Raw genomic sequence first — 13,725 nt, 5'->3', positions numbered from 1 at the left:
ACAGTGCACAGAGTGCACACAGCTCTATGAACCCTGCTTGTCTGACTCATGTGAGTAGTCTAGTGAAGTCAATGGGTTGCTTGCAGAAGTAAGGAGAGTAGGATTTGGCCCCATATCTAAGGACAGGAGGATCAGCTTTATAAAGAGAGGGGGAATTGGGAAAAGATCAGCACTGTGGGAGTTGCTACACACAAGTCAGGCAAAAGGGCTACTCATGAAACAAGGCAGCAACACATGCTGGAGAGGGCTGCACTTGGGAACTGGTTGGATTAGAGAAATAGGATTATATTTCACATTATTTTTCCAAAGAGAAAATATATACAACTAAATAAGATAAGGGGGTAATTTATACCTCTTAAGCGGCAGTGTGCTGTAGGGGCCAGAGAGTGCAAGGTCCGTGTAAAGGCATAAATGTCTCCAGAGACACCAGGGAGAGCACAGCCCGAGATAGACTTGGATACACATTTAAGACGTAGCTGTTTTCTGCAGCACAGCCATCTGGGTGCTGTCCGGCACTCACGGAACACAGACACCACCCCCCCTCGGTGATTCAGAACTGCCAGAAGCCACAAACCCCATATACCTTGCACATCAGAAGACAAATTATGACAAGATGCCACGCCATCTCCTCTAATGCACCTACATTAGGGACAAGCATCTTTTGGCCCAAGACAAACAGCAGCAAATAAAGAAACAGATATTCAAGAAAAAAGGGTTACAACCAGCTACTACAAAGAAAGCTGCTTCATTTTTGGCCTCCCCCACACCATTTTTAAGGCCCCTCTCCCCACATCCAGCCAAACATTCTTAACTCAGCTGATCAACGGCAGGCGCCTGATAAAGCCAAGGAAGACAATTTGCTGTCCCCATCCCCACTCATTTTAACTATTTGGTGTGAGCGTCTCTACAGCGGATCCCTCCGCCTCCAGATCAGGTCATTAAAAGCGCTCCTGATGAACCCATACTGGCCTCTTACTCTTCTTCCTATCTTTCCTTCCCTTCAGCATCGTTTGCAGTGGTGCCTTTAATATTGCCTCCTTGAGAAACTGCCAGCTCTCCTGAACGCCTATTTCCCTTAGATTTTCTTTCCGTGGAACCTTACCTACCAGTTCTCAGAGTCTGTTAAAGTCTGCTTTTTGGTAGTCCATTGTCCCTATTCTGCTAGTCTCACTCCTTCCTTTCCTTAGGATCATGCAATCTGTCATTTCAAGATCACTTTCACCCAAATTGCCTTCCACCTTCAGATTCGCTTCCAATTCCTCCCTGCTGGTCAGAATCAAGTCTAAAATGGCAGTCCACGTGGTTACTTTCTCTATCTTCTGAAACAAAAAGTTGTCCCAAATACATTCCAAGAACTTATTGGAAATTTTGTGTTTTGCCTTATTACTTTTCCAACAGATGCCTGGCAGTTAAAGTCCCCATTACTGCTATGTTGGTATTCTGGGTATTTTTGTTATTTTTTCTAGCAATATCTCATCATCCTCTTTATCCTGATTTGGTGGTCTATAATAGACCCCTGCCAATATTAAGCCCCCCTCCCTTTTTTTTTTTTAGCCCTTTTATCTTTATCAACGACTCTCAAACTGGTTTGCCTCCCACTTCCTTCTGGGCCTCAGACCAAGTGTATATATTCATGTATAATGTAATACCTTCTCCCTCTGCTTCCTAAACAAGCTATACACCCCTATACCAATATTCCAGTCACGAAATTTATCCATTCAAGTTTGTGTGAAGCCAATTAAGTAGCTTATGTACGAATATTTCTAGTTCTTTCTGTTTATTCCTCATACTCCTAAGCATTTGCGTATAGTCATATAAGACGTTAAGCAGTTTCTCCCACTGATTTCCCTGTTGTGGCTTATGACCATTGTGATGGGGATTGTCACCCCCAGGGTGCAGTCTGGGAGCTGTGGGAACCTCTATGCCCTTCTAACCACCCAGCTGGGCTGGCCCTGTTCACACTGCTTTGTCGGAGATAACAGGGCCTGGAAAAGCTGGCTATATCACCCGACAGGTGGTGCAACACGCCCAACTGAGTTACCTGAGTGCTTTACCTAAGCCACTCAAAGACAGGCAGCCAATTTCCCAGCTCCCTGAATATAATAACCCAGAATTATATTGTCTTACACCGCACAGAAATCTCTACAATGTAAGCTCATTAATAAAGTTCGCCTTTCCCTCAATGTGGGAAAGATACGTAACAGCCTTTGCTCACAGAGCTGAGATTTTCCCCAGACACTTCACTTAAAGGCACACCGGTTTAGATAAAGCATACAACAAGTTTATTAACTACAGAAAGACAGATTATAAATGATAGCAAACAGATCAAAGCAGATTACCTAGCAAATAAACAAAACCGCAAACTAAGCCTAAAATACTAGATAGGATTTGACTTAGCAATTTCTCACCCTAACTGATGATACAAGCAGTCTACCAAGTTTCCATACATAGGCTAGAAATCCCTTTAGCCTGGGTCCAGCACTTCCCCCAGTTTAGTCTTTGTTCCTCAGGTTCCAGGAGTTCTTGTGTGGAGAATGAGGCCAAGAGATAATGTCACACCCCACCTTATGTAGCTTTTCCATATGGTGGGAACCCTTTTTTCCAAACTCAGTTTTCAGTCCAGCTTGTGGAAAAATACAGGTACCAAAATGGAGTTCGGTGTCATGTGGTCTGGTCGCATGCCCTGCTGAGTCATAGTAGCCATTACTCACAGGCTGGCTGAAACATTTACAGGAAGGCTAACCAGGTGGGCAATATGCTTCTCCTAAGGCCTACTGTTTCCCCTAATGGCTCATTACCCTGAACAGGCTCTTCACAACCAACTGTCTAGACTGGAAGCACTTTGCCTAGTGGGTGTCACCCAGGTGTAACCACATTTGAAATACAGATACATAGTAAATATTCATAACTTTAGATACAAAAATAATACATGCACACAAATAGGACAATCGTTCAGCAAATCATAACTTTTCCAATGAAACCTCACAAGATGCATCTTGTATCAGATGCATCATACATTATAATCATATCATAACCATACAACTATGATGAATATGGGGTGCAGTGTCACAACCATAGTGTAGTTTTCTGTGCTCCCTTCCCCCTCCCCCAAACATCGAGCCTTCTGTTAAGGTCGGGATTTTTTATGCTTACCTATGGTCTGCTATCACCTTCCCCCTTTTAATCTAGTTTAAAATCCTCCTCACTAGGCTGGCAAGTTGGTGAGCAAAGATGCTTTCCCTCTTTTTAGTCAGGTGGATTCCATCTCTTCCCAGCAGACCTTCTCGGAACAGCATCCCAGGGTCAAGGAAGCAGACATCCTCCTGTTGACACCATCTGTGCAGCCATGCATTCATATCCAGGATGTATGTGTCCCTGCATGGGTCCTTACTCTCAACCAGGAGGATGGATCAGAACACAGCCTGTGTCCTCCCCTCCCCCTTGCTCCCAGGGCACCGCAGTCACTGCGGATCTGCTTGGGGTCAAGCTAGGCAACATCTGCTCATGTGGATGAGCAGCATGGGGCAGTGGCTAGACCAACAGATGAGCCTCGGCGAACTTTCTGTAACATCTGGGATGTGGGCTCCAGGCAGGCAGCATGTCTCCTGAGACATGTCGGGCTGGCAGAATGATGCCTCCGTCCCTTTCAGAAGGATGAGCCATGGAAGAGCAAAAGTCTATATTTCTCTATAAGATGGTGAAAATTTTGCTAACCCTCACCCCCAGGACAGAACTCCTAATCTGGAGTCTCATGCAGGTCAATTTTCAAAAGAGATTTAAGAAAATTAACTAATAATTAGCAATCATATTTTTAGCATTATATTTAGGAACAAACATGAATTTATACCACACCTTTTATTCTAATATCTTGAAGTGCTCTATAAATACTTACATTTCAAAACTCTGTGAGGTAGCTACATTCTGAAATAAATGCATTTTCATAAGAGTAAACTAAAGCGCAGATAGTTTAAGTGACTTGTCCAAGTTTACACAAGCCAGTGCTAGAGATTGGAGCAGAACCCTGGGGTCTTTATTTCCAACTCCCCGGTAAAATTAATCTGCATATAATAAGTAAATGATATGAAATAAAGCAAAAGCATTCACCACTTTTTTACAAAAACACCCAGCAACTGTATGCAACACAAAACAGTAACTGAGAGTCGCATTTTATTTGTCTTTCAGTGTACATGCTCATTATGTATTCTGTTTAATTTACAGAAGGTCTATGTAAACCAAAATGAAAATGAGAGAGGAAACAAAGAAATAGATTGAGGTGTAGAATTTTCTCAGCAAGCAATGATCACAGGAAACAGCACAGATTGAGCAGGAATTCAACAGGAGTAACACCTAAGAATAACGAAGGTAAACAGTAACTTTTTCTTTAGATAGATTCTCAATAGGGCTTTTTTGTTTTAGTAAAACACTCTAGAATGTCACAGTATACAGGAAGACTAAATGGCAAAGAATATCATACGCACAAACTCTTACACTCACACACACCAAATCACATTTATCCCTGCTACTGGTCCAGGATCCAAAACACTAGTTAACGTTCTATTTCCTACCTCCCATTCACTGATAAACTATACAGGATTACACTGTACATGGCGTTAATTACAAAAATGTCATTTACAAAATCTGTACACACATTGTAAAACTCACAAAATCGTTGTCTATGTATCACAACTTGCTACACCAAAATATTAAAAATGGGACAAAATTATACATTTCTCTTTCCATTTTTAAAAAGGGTTAATATGTCAAAGAACACACACTACTTTCCCCAATAAGACTGTAAGAAAACTACAAACCCAAAGCATTCCACTTGAGATAAAATGCAGTGAGCAGCATTTCCTGACTAGAGAAAAGCCTATATCCGGTTTCCTGGGGGTGGGGTGTGCAGTTAGATTACATATACAGAGATGGTGAAACTAGACTGAGGATGTCTTTGGCTAAAACTTTGGCATTAAATAAAAGTCATAGTTCAGAAGACATGGGAAGAGGTTGCTTCGTGCTGGAGGAGTTGGGGAATTTTTCTTTCAATCATCTACGTACTCACTACAAATTCTCTTTCCTTTCTCCTTTTCTACAGGAAATAGGGAGCAGCTGGGGGGTTTGGAACAAACATGTTCCAGTACATCGAGAGATGAGGCACCTGCATTTTCTGTTACGGGACGTATTTTTTAAAATTTTTAAGTATGAAGAAAAATGGTATAAAAAAAAACCACCCACTTCTTTCAGTCATAGGAATAATCTCTTCCAGATTTTTGTTTTTTTTTTGGGAAACGGCATAGGAAAAAAAGTTAGCAAACCAGGCATGGCAGAAAACCAATTGCTTCAGCACGTCAAGTAAATATTAGTGCAGGAAGGTGGACTATTCGTTAGTCCACCACATAAATAAGCTTACTGCACAGCGTACATTAAATAACCATCACACCCCGTACACAGATGCTCCTCAGTGAAGATAACGTTTATCAAGTAATTAAAGTGTATGTAGTGCAAATGGTACACAACCAAGTATTATGCACATGCTACTTGCTTGTTCCGAAGTTACACAAAGATGTGGTGCCTGAAATCCTGGACATATATACACCCTTGTCACACTTGGTACCATGTCCTAAGCCACAGAAATATCGACGTGTTTATATGTGTTTAAGAAACACACTTGGTTTCTTAAAATAGGACCACCACATCAATACAGTAACACAAACACAGGCTAATATCAATACCTGTTTCCAGATGCTCCAAGGCTCAGAAAGTTTGTGCTTCTAACTCTTGCAGTCATTAATGTTCCTTCTGCCAGCTCAGGAAGGATAGACAGTCTCTTCAGGTCTGTGCTGCGCAGGAGACGGCCAACCGAGAGGAGTAAAATGACAACACAGGCATCTAGCTGCTTTCCTCCATCACTAGTTCCATGCCTTATGATGAAGGGTTGAGAGAATTTCCCCTCCGCACCACGCATGGAAGGGAGGAATTTTATTTTGAAAAAAAATCATACCATGCTTTCCATATAAGTGGCAGTAAATCAAGGCACGCTGTACTAGTTTTGTAGCATTTAGATTAGCTGATTTTGAAGATGACGCTTCATTGAGGAAGGTCCGACGTTCTCAGCTGGCTGCTGGGCCTTGCTGGGCCATACAAAGTAACAGATGCTATGTGATTATTCTGCATCACCTGCAAGAGGATGGCAGAAAAAAAGAGAAATTAAAAAAAAAAAAAATCCCATATGCCAAAGGGAACTCAGAAAGTTGCAAGTGACTTAGTTACAGTATTTATATGCTTGAATGAAGAGAGATAAAAAAAAATTAAGCAACTGATAGGTGGAATTAAAACACTTAAAAGATCTTTGCCAATTCTGAAAAATTACTATTAAATTTCCAGGCTTCCTTTAGAGTCACACTTGTTGTTTAACACGGGCACTCACCACCGCCCACAAGTATTTTGTGAGAACTAAGCACGTCTCCCAATAGTATGAGACATGTATGACAAGACAGATGCACCAGCCTTAAACACAAGAGATGCATTAAACCTGGGGAGAGGGTTGGCAAATGTCCCACTTGTGCCATGTTCCCTGATATTACAGATGCTCTTGAATGCTGGCTCTCGTAGGTATATAGGAAAGACAAAAAGCTGCATTAAAATCCAGAAGCAAACGCCACACCATCTTCTCCCACCCAAATGAATTTGAAAGTTTTTTCCTAACCTCAAAGATCATTCGCTGCAGTCCAAAACAAAACGTTGATCCAAATGGGTTAGTATTGTTTGGAGAGGATGACCTTAAAAAAGAAAAAAAAAAAAATGGGTGCATAAGAGGTTGGAATTTCTTCATGTGAAATAGCAGCCACCCATTATTATGTGGCAAGTTGCTCACATTTCTCTTATGCCAAGATTATTTAAATTGGGAGGGATTACATTTATCTGTACTATGATGCTATGCTGCTTTTGGATTTCAAATGGGTCACACCTCAGAGTGGTGCTGAAATATGGGGGGACTTAGGAGGACCTAGTGGAACAAAATAAGCAGTTATTAGTGACTGCAGGTGACCGCTCTTATTCAACCAAGGCTGGAGAGGAAAAACGGAACATAAACCAAGTAACACAGAAGAAGGAGCTCAAGAAAACGAGGACTTTTTCAACGAGACCTTTCTGTGCATGCACACACGTGTGCATCTCTCCCCCACTCCTTTTTCAAGTGAAAATTACTAGGAACCCTATTTTTAAAGGTATCTTCTGCACCATGTATATTAATCTAGAGATTTTAATATATTGAATCTCTAGCAAAGTAGTTATTTATGTTTGAAGTGACATGCCTAATTAAATTTAGAGTTACCTTTAGAAAATTAATGCATTTCTTGACTTTCACATATGCTTCATAAACATTTAAGTTATACAAGAACTAAATGCTGTTTTGTTTTTAAGAGAATTGCAGCAGTCAGTGAATATGGGCCCAATCCAAAGCCCCTCTGAAGTCAAAGGAAAGACTCCCACTGACTGCAATGGACTTTAGGTCAGATCCTTAAAACACCTGGAAAATATAAATTTTAAAGACTTGTTTATACTGTAGTTTCAGCGTAGTTAGGACTGATTTCTGGGTATAGTTTTCTTCCAGATATATTCTATTCTTAAGTTCTGGCTTCTTCTACAATTGGAGAATTTCTTTAACTGAATGTGACATAGCAAATGTGCCTTATAAAGCAAGTTTAGTTGAACTATTCTGAACAATCCACATTAAAAATGGAAGAGCTTGATTCAACAGTGCATTACCATAGTTCTATCTTGATGCTGCTCTAGTGATTTTACAGGAGTAAACTGGAGTAATGCAGTGAGGAATCAGGCCCACAATCATTTAAAAACAAACTCAATAGTAATTAGCATAAGCCTGGTGAAAACAGAGCCACGGTTAAGCATTTCTGAAATTTATGAAAGATTTTGAAAAGATTTATGAAAGACCATGACTTTTAGCCTCACACTGCTCTCACTCTTGTACTCGACAAAATTACTCACATTTTGTAAGTGATTTCAGTGCTGGTGAAAGGTGCTAGAAATGACAGCCATGCAAACTTGTGGCCCGTGCTTTATCCACAGAACTGGCATAATACAGGTAGAAGTAGTGCAAATTTCACATACTGCTCCACCCATGTTCTTCAACCCTGCATGGAGGAGCTACTTCCAGAAAGGGTGAGGAAGGAAGTTTTGACTCCAGGCCCATTCAATCCTTTGAGACCAAGTGCTAATAAGGGTGCTAAGTATGTGGATAATTTGCATTGTGGATACCTGCCCATTGGAATTGGGCTGAGATCACCCATGCTTCATATTACAGATTCCTGATTTCCCCAAATGGTAGTGAGCTTTCCTAGCTAGAGGCAGCAGAACTGATGCTTCAGCAGCAAAGAGATGGCATAAATCCTGATGGTAATTACTACCAGACCTATCCTTGCGGTAATCATCTGTCATCAGCTCACTTCCTGCCAGCAATACAGGATAATAAGACAGACAGCATCTTTACCTATGAAGTACCACTGGCTTTTCCACAGGATGTCCGAGAAGATCCTGAATACTATCCCACTGTAATTACATTAAAAGGGTGTTAGAATAAGAGAGTGACAGGAAAGCTTTTCTTTATACAAAGGGGGAGGTTCATGCACATTTTGGTTGTAGCGTTGGTGCAAACCACAAGGCAGCACAGAGTGCCATGAAGCATGAAGGTTATGTTTACAGAGTGTTTTGTGACTGGAGCCAGCTTTACTCAGCAGAACCTGCAGCTAGGAGACTGCTCTGAGTTTAAAACTAGCTTCCATTTTAGATGGAAAGTGGACTTTAATTGAAAACAAACAAAAAAAAGAATGAAATATTATTATAACCTCTGTGGGATTGATGGCAGAAACACAAAGCACAGTGTCCATCATTTTAAGGAGATATTTCAAAGAAGGCAGCATCTGAAATTTCCCACAGGAAGGCACTCTCTTAGAACTTTGCTGAGATCAAGTTAGCATCACTGCCTTTTCTCAGTTACAAAAGCCTTTGGTTGGTTCACTATGCAAGACAGGCATAGTATTTATTTGACTGAGAATTCCCAGTACTATCCACTCCTGTGGCATGACAGCTTATGAAGCTAGCTTTATATTGAAGGGAAGTAACAATGCAGCGAAGGACTGAAGTATATCAAATAATTCAACCAGAAAGCAAAGGAGGATACAGGCCTCCTGCCTTCAGTAAAGCAGTCAATACTCTGCACCGGCATTTAGATATTCCAATTACCATAACACCTGGGTTCACCTCACAAGCCCAGTCTCATTCCCTAGGCTGGCAGGAACTAAAAGTGCTGCAGGGTAGAAGTGTGTGGTGTTTATGCCTACCTGGATGTCGAAGGCATCTCTGCATGTGTAGCGGAAGCTTTTCTACTTAATGCTTCCTTGCTTGGTAAAATACATGATGTATTTAACCAAAAAAATTGATTTACTGTTATCTGGTGGATTTTTTTTTTTACACTATTTTCAGAAGGTTTGAATGATGGGTCATTCATTATGCAATAGAAACCACTGTCAAAAAGTTCTTTACGAAGTGCAGACAACCCCCAAAGCAAGTGCCAAAAAAAATTCACAGGTGTACTCTGAAAAAAGTACCTGGGTAAATGAAATTCCTAAGAATGCAGAGTTATCTTGTCACTACTCTATAGATATTTAATTAATCTGTAACAGTTACTGTCAATCCATCCATGCAAAATTATTTCTAGCTAAACTTCTGATTTTCACCATTAATATTACATTTCAAAGGTATCTCTAATCTTTCTAACTCTTACCTGCCTTAAAATGGGAAACATAACATAATTTACTGGAAGACAAAGCCCAAGGTTTGACTGCACTATATTTCTGACCGTGTTACGAGTAAAAAGTTTGAACTACAACAATTTCACTGAAGAAATCCAAATCCATAAAAAAATTAAAATTAAATTTTGGTGGGAGGAGAGTAATTTGAACTCCCTTATTTTAAAAACCATCTTTCTATACTGCTATTATTTCTGTGACACATGGTCAGAGTTCTGCACACTCAGCAGCCAAGGAATTTATATTGGCAACTGTTCTCGTTCGTTTTATGAAGACTCACCTTGCTGTACGTTGTGCATGTTTCAGTCTGTGAATCCGAACTATCTGTGGAAGGTAAACAAAAAAGGCTCGTCTGGAAATTAAATTTGAACTGGTACTTTCTTTGAAATGTATCCAATATGAGAGTTTGAAAAATGATTTCAGAGATCAGGGAACATGAAAACATAACACTGGAGCAGTAAAATTTACCGATAACCAAAGCGGTCAAAATAACACAAAACAAAAAAATCCCACTGATTAAACATAAATCCACTAGATTAAGTAATAACTCTGGAGACACAGATTTGCCCATTCACTATTTTAAAAAGTAAGCTTTAAAGCTTAAATGGCTTCTAAGAGAAAAAAGAAAATATAGGAGTGAAAGAAACAAGACATTATTTATCTCTCTGTGCACTGAATTGACTTGTCAAAACTGTACAGTGTCAGGTAATATGCATACCGTAGCAACAAATCAACTCTTGTGGATGAGCTACTTTGCAAAGACTGGTTTCAGAGTAGCAGCTGTGTTAGTCTGTATCCGCAAAAAGAAGAGGACGACTTGTGGCACCTTAGAGACTAACAAGTTTATTTGAGCATAAGCTTTCGTGAGCTACAGCTCACTTCATCAGAGCCGGACTAATAAATTTATTAGTCTCTAAGGTGCCACAAGTCCTCCTTTTCTTTTTGCGAAGACTAAGCACCGTATGCATTTGAGAAGCCAACAAATCCTCAGATTTGACCCAGTCACTCCCAAAGCAAAATGGTTTAAGTGCTCCCTACAAGATAAAAACCGCAAGGCACACCTTGATGGAACACTCCTCCCCACTCCCCCCAAAAACATTATGAATATATGGGCACAAGTTGTGCCAACCTCCTCTGCTTTCCAGACTGGCTCCATTTATATGAGCTGGTAGAACTGAAGTGTACAAGAACTTTGCTCTCTGAAGAGCAGAGAAAGCAAGAATCTTGAGAATCTGAATTTCTTGTTTCTCACAAGAATGAAAAAAGACAGAATGGAGGAACAGCATCACATATGGTTTGCACTTCCAACAAACCAGGCACTCCAAATTCCTTGCTGGCCATTTTTCCAGCCTATGAGTGTTTTCCTTCCATCTCTGGACTTTTTAAAATGGAAAACATCTTCTCTGGGGGCAACCATAAAGTGTTCTTTAATCCAACCGAAGGCTCATTTATATTGTCACTCACCACCAAGCAAGTGGTTTCTAATACAGCTGGGTTCAGTGTTTAAGTAATATGCCCACTGTACACCAATGAACTGTCAGCGATAAAATTGCACTGCACATTGCCAGCCCATGGAAGGGTATACAGACTTTTCAATGGACTTCATACTATCAGTGTTGTTAAGTTTCAGTCTGGTGGGTGCATGTTGGGGAAAGAAAAGGGTGAATAAAATAAATCAAATATATCCATAATAGAGGCACAAAACTACTTAGACTGAATACAAGTATTGAAATGTGAGTGTGAAAAACTGCATAAGAGCCTTAGGGAAACATATTTAAATAGGAAGTGAAGGGAAGTAAGTGCTGGTATTCTCAGGTACATCATAAATTTGATTTTCATTTAAACACACACAAGTGTACACCCCACCCCCGTTCCTTTCCCTTATTTTCATCCCAACTCAGATTCTCACTGATGTGACTTCCGTCAAAGCACTGTGCTTTATGCAGGTGAGTGCTTTCAAGGGAGACAATCAATGTTGTCAGTGGGTACGATGACAAAGGGATCTCTGGCAGCAGTTTAGCCAGCATTCTATATCTTGTCTAGGATATTAAAGCCCCAGTTCAACAAGGTACTTACACACATGCCTAGCTATGTTATGCAGGAGGTTAAACTAGACTACCATAAAGGACCCTTTTGGCCTTAAAATTTATGATTCTTTAAGCATGTGAGTATCCCCGCACTTTAAAGAGATTAATCGCATGCTTAAAGGTTAGGCACATTTTTGAGTACGTTGCTGAATCAGGGCCTGTGTGCAATAAGAGACTTAGGAGGCAAAGTCCTAAACTCTTTCCTGAGCCTGGAGATTCCCAGATGATAGTTACATAGAGGCATATGCCACATACTGTAGGGTCATAGTTATTCTTATGAATAACTCAAATTACATTAAATATAATAAACAGACCTTGTGAGTGGTGAAGGGAAAAGAGTTTCATAAGTGACTATCAAGATAACAGTTTAAAAATTCAACAAAGGTAGATTGGAAGGATCAGATCAGATTCACTTTGCCCTACAACTTTTGGGCCTTAATGAACAACATAATTCATGTTAACAATGCATGCAGCAGCACTCCTCCAGGAAACTAGCAATGCTATGTTATAGCCACACACACGTAGGCCTGCTCAGGGTAAGGAAGGTTAGCCTAAGAATGAAGCGGGAGTGGCCAGTGAACTAAAATCTTTAAACATTTTCCTTACTACACATACTAGAAAACGGTTCAAAAGATCTCTCTTTCCTACTATCGTCAGCACTTCTATTATCTTCTGTTGTTTGAGACTATATTTGAAGTGAAAATTGGTCCACTCTTTTCCCTTTTGTATTTTCTTTCACAAACCCCTGGAGCAGGAGGATGGATTACTGACCTCGCTTAACAGCTAGTGGAATCTTGAATTCACAACGATGGTATCTAGAACATTGAAATTGTAAAGCTGTTACAAAACACAGGAATCAACAGAAACTAGGTAGCACAAATGGACCTAGAAATGCTTTAGTGAGCAGTTCACTGTGACTAAGGGCACATCCACACTGCCCCACAGTTCAGACACGGTGTGCAAATAGTAGTGCACGCCACAGTGCTGCACTGTAACACTCCCATGTGGATGCTGCGGGCATGAACACGACTGTAGTCAAGATAGCTAGAGATTAGAAGTGTGGGGGAAAAAACCCCACACCACTAACTGAAATAGCTATATCAGCAAAAGCCCTAGCCACAGTTATAATTGCAAAAAAATCCTTTTGCTACTTCAGCTTATTTCATTCAGCGAGCTGGTATAAGCTATATTGGCAAAATAACTGTTGATATAAACTGCGTGTCGCCAAGAGGGTTTGCTGGTATTGCTATGCCAGAAACCCTTCCTAGGGTAGACAAAGACTATGAAATCACAGACTGATGTGGAAAATATGACGTCGAAGGCTTATATCATCAGTTGGGAAATAAACAGTGGGAAGTTTTAAGAAACAGTCTTTGCAAATCATTCTCTTTTGTCATCCAGAGAGAGGAAATGAAAAATTCTCCAAAAAAATTTCTGAACAACATTTGCCAGTAGGCATCACCAGCTCTTCAATGAAGGGGAAAAATACTGGGGAAATTTATGGGAGAATACCATGTTATTGGTTAGATTATGTGACCTCACTGTTCTCTGTCTTCTTGTGAACAGCCACTGAAATATCTACAGGCTCTCTACAGACTATTGCAACATCCACCACACTCCAGTGTATTCACTTTTATAGTTTTAACAGCTAAAACTTCCCAAATGCTGTTCTGTTTCTACTTGTCAAATATACAAAGTCCACCTTGTACAAGCACTGCTTATAATGAGTGAACTAATAACTAAACTATTCAGAATTAAGTTTAAAAGTTTGCTAATGCTCATGACTATCCTCTCTAAAAATGTATGTACTTCCT

General features: G+C 40.2%; 1 protein-coding gene across 10 annotated transcripts in view; it reads right to left on the bottom strand.

The window, feature by feature from the left end:
- Positions 1-940: 940 nt before the first annotated feature.
- The window catches only part of PHAF1 (phagophore assembly factor 1), a 49,683-nt gene continuing 36,898 nt past the window's right edge, over positions 941-13,725 (bottom strand). For 6 of the 10 annotated variants that reach the window (XM_073307497.2, XM_073307499.2, XM_073307493.2 and 3 more), the window contains 4 exons: positions 12,683-12,726; positions 10,105-10,148; positions 8,507-8,565; positions 6,188-6,776 (listed from right to left, as the gene is read on the bottom strand). In XM_073307497.2, coding sequence (XP_073163598.1) covers positions 6,578-6,776; positions 8,507-8,565; positions 10,105-10,148; positions 12,683-12,726 — 346 coding nt within the window. In that variant the 3' untranslated portion in view covers positions 6,188-6,577. The other 4 variants (XR_012154459.2, XR_012154458.2, XM_073307500.2 and 1 more) reach the window with 4 other exon arrangements.

The sequence above is a fragment of the Lepidochelys kempii genome, chromosome 12, assembly GCF_965140285.1.
Source record: "Lepidochelys kempii isolate rLepKem1 chromosome 12, rLepKem1.hap1, whole genome shotgun sequence".
In the NCBI taxonomy this organism is placed as follows: Eukaryota; Metazoa; Chordata; order Testudines; family Cheloniidae; genus Lepidochelys; species Lepidochelys kempii.
This window is presented reverse-complemented; position numbering and strand designations above follow the sequence as displayed.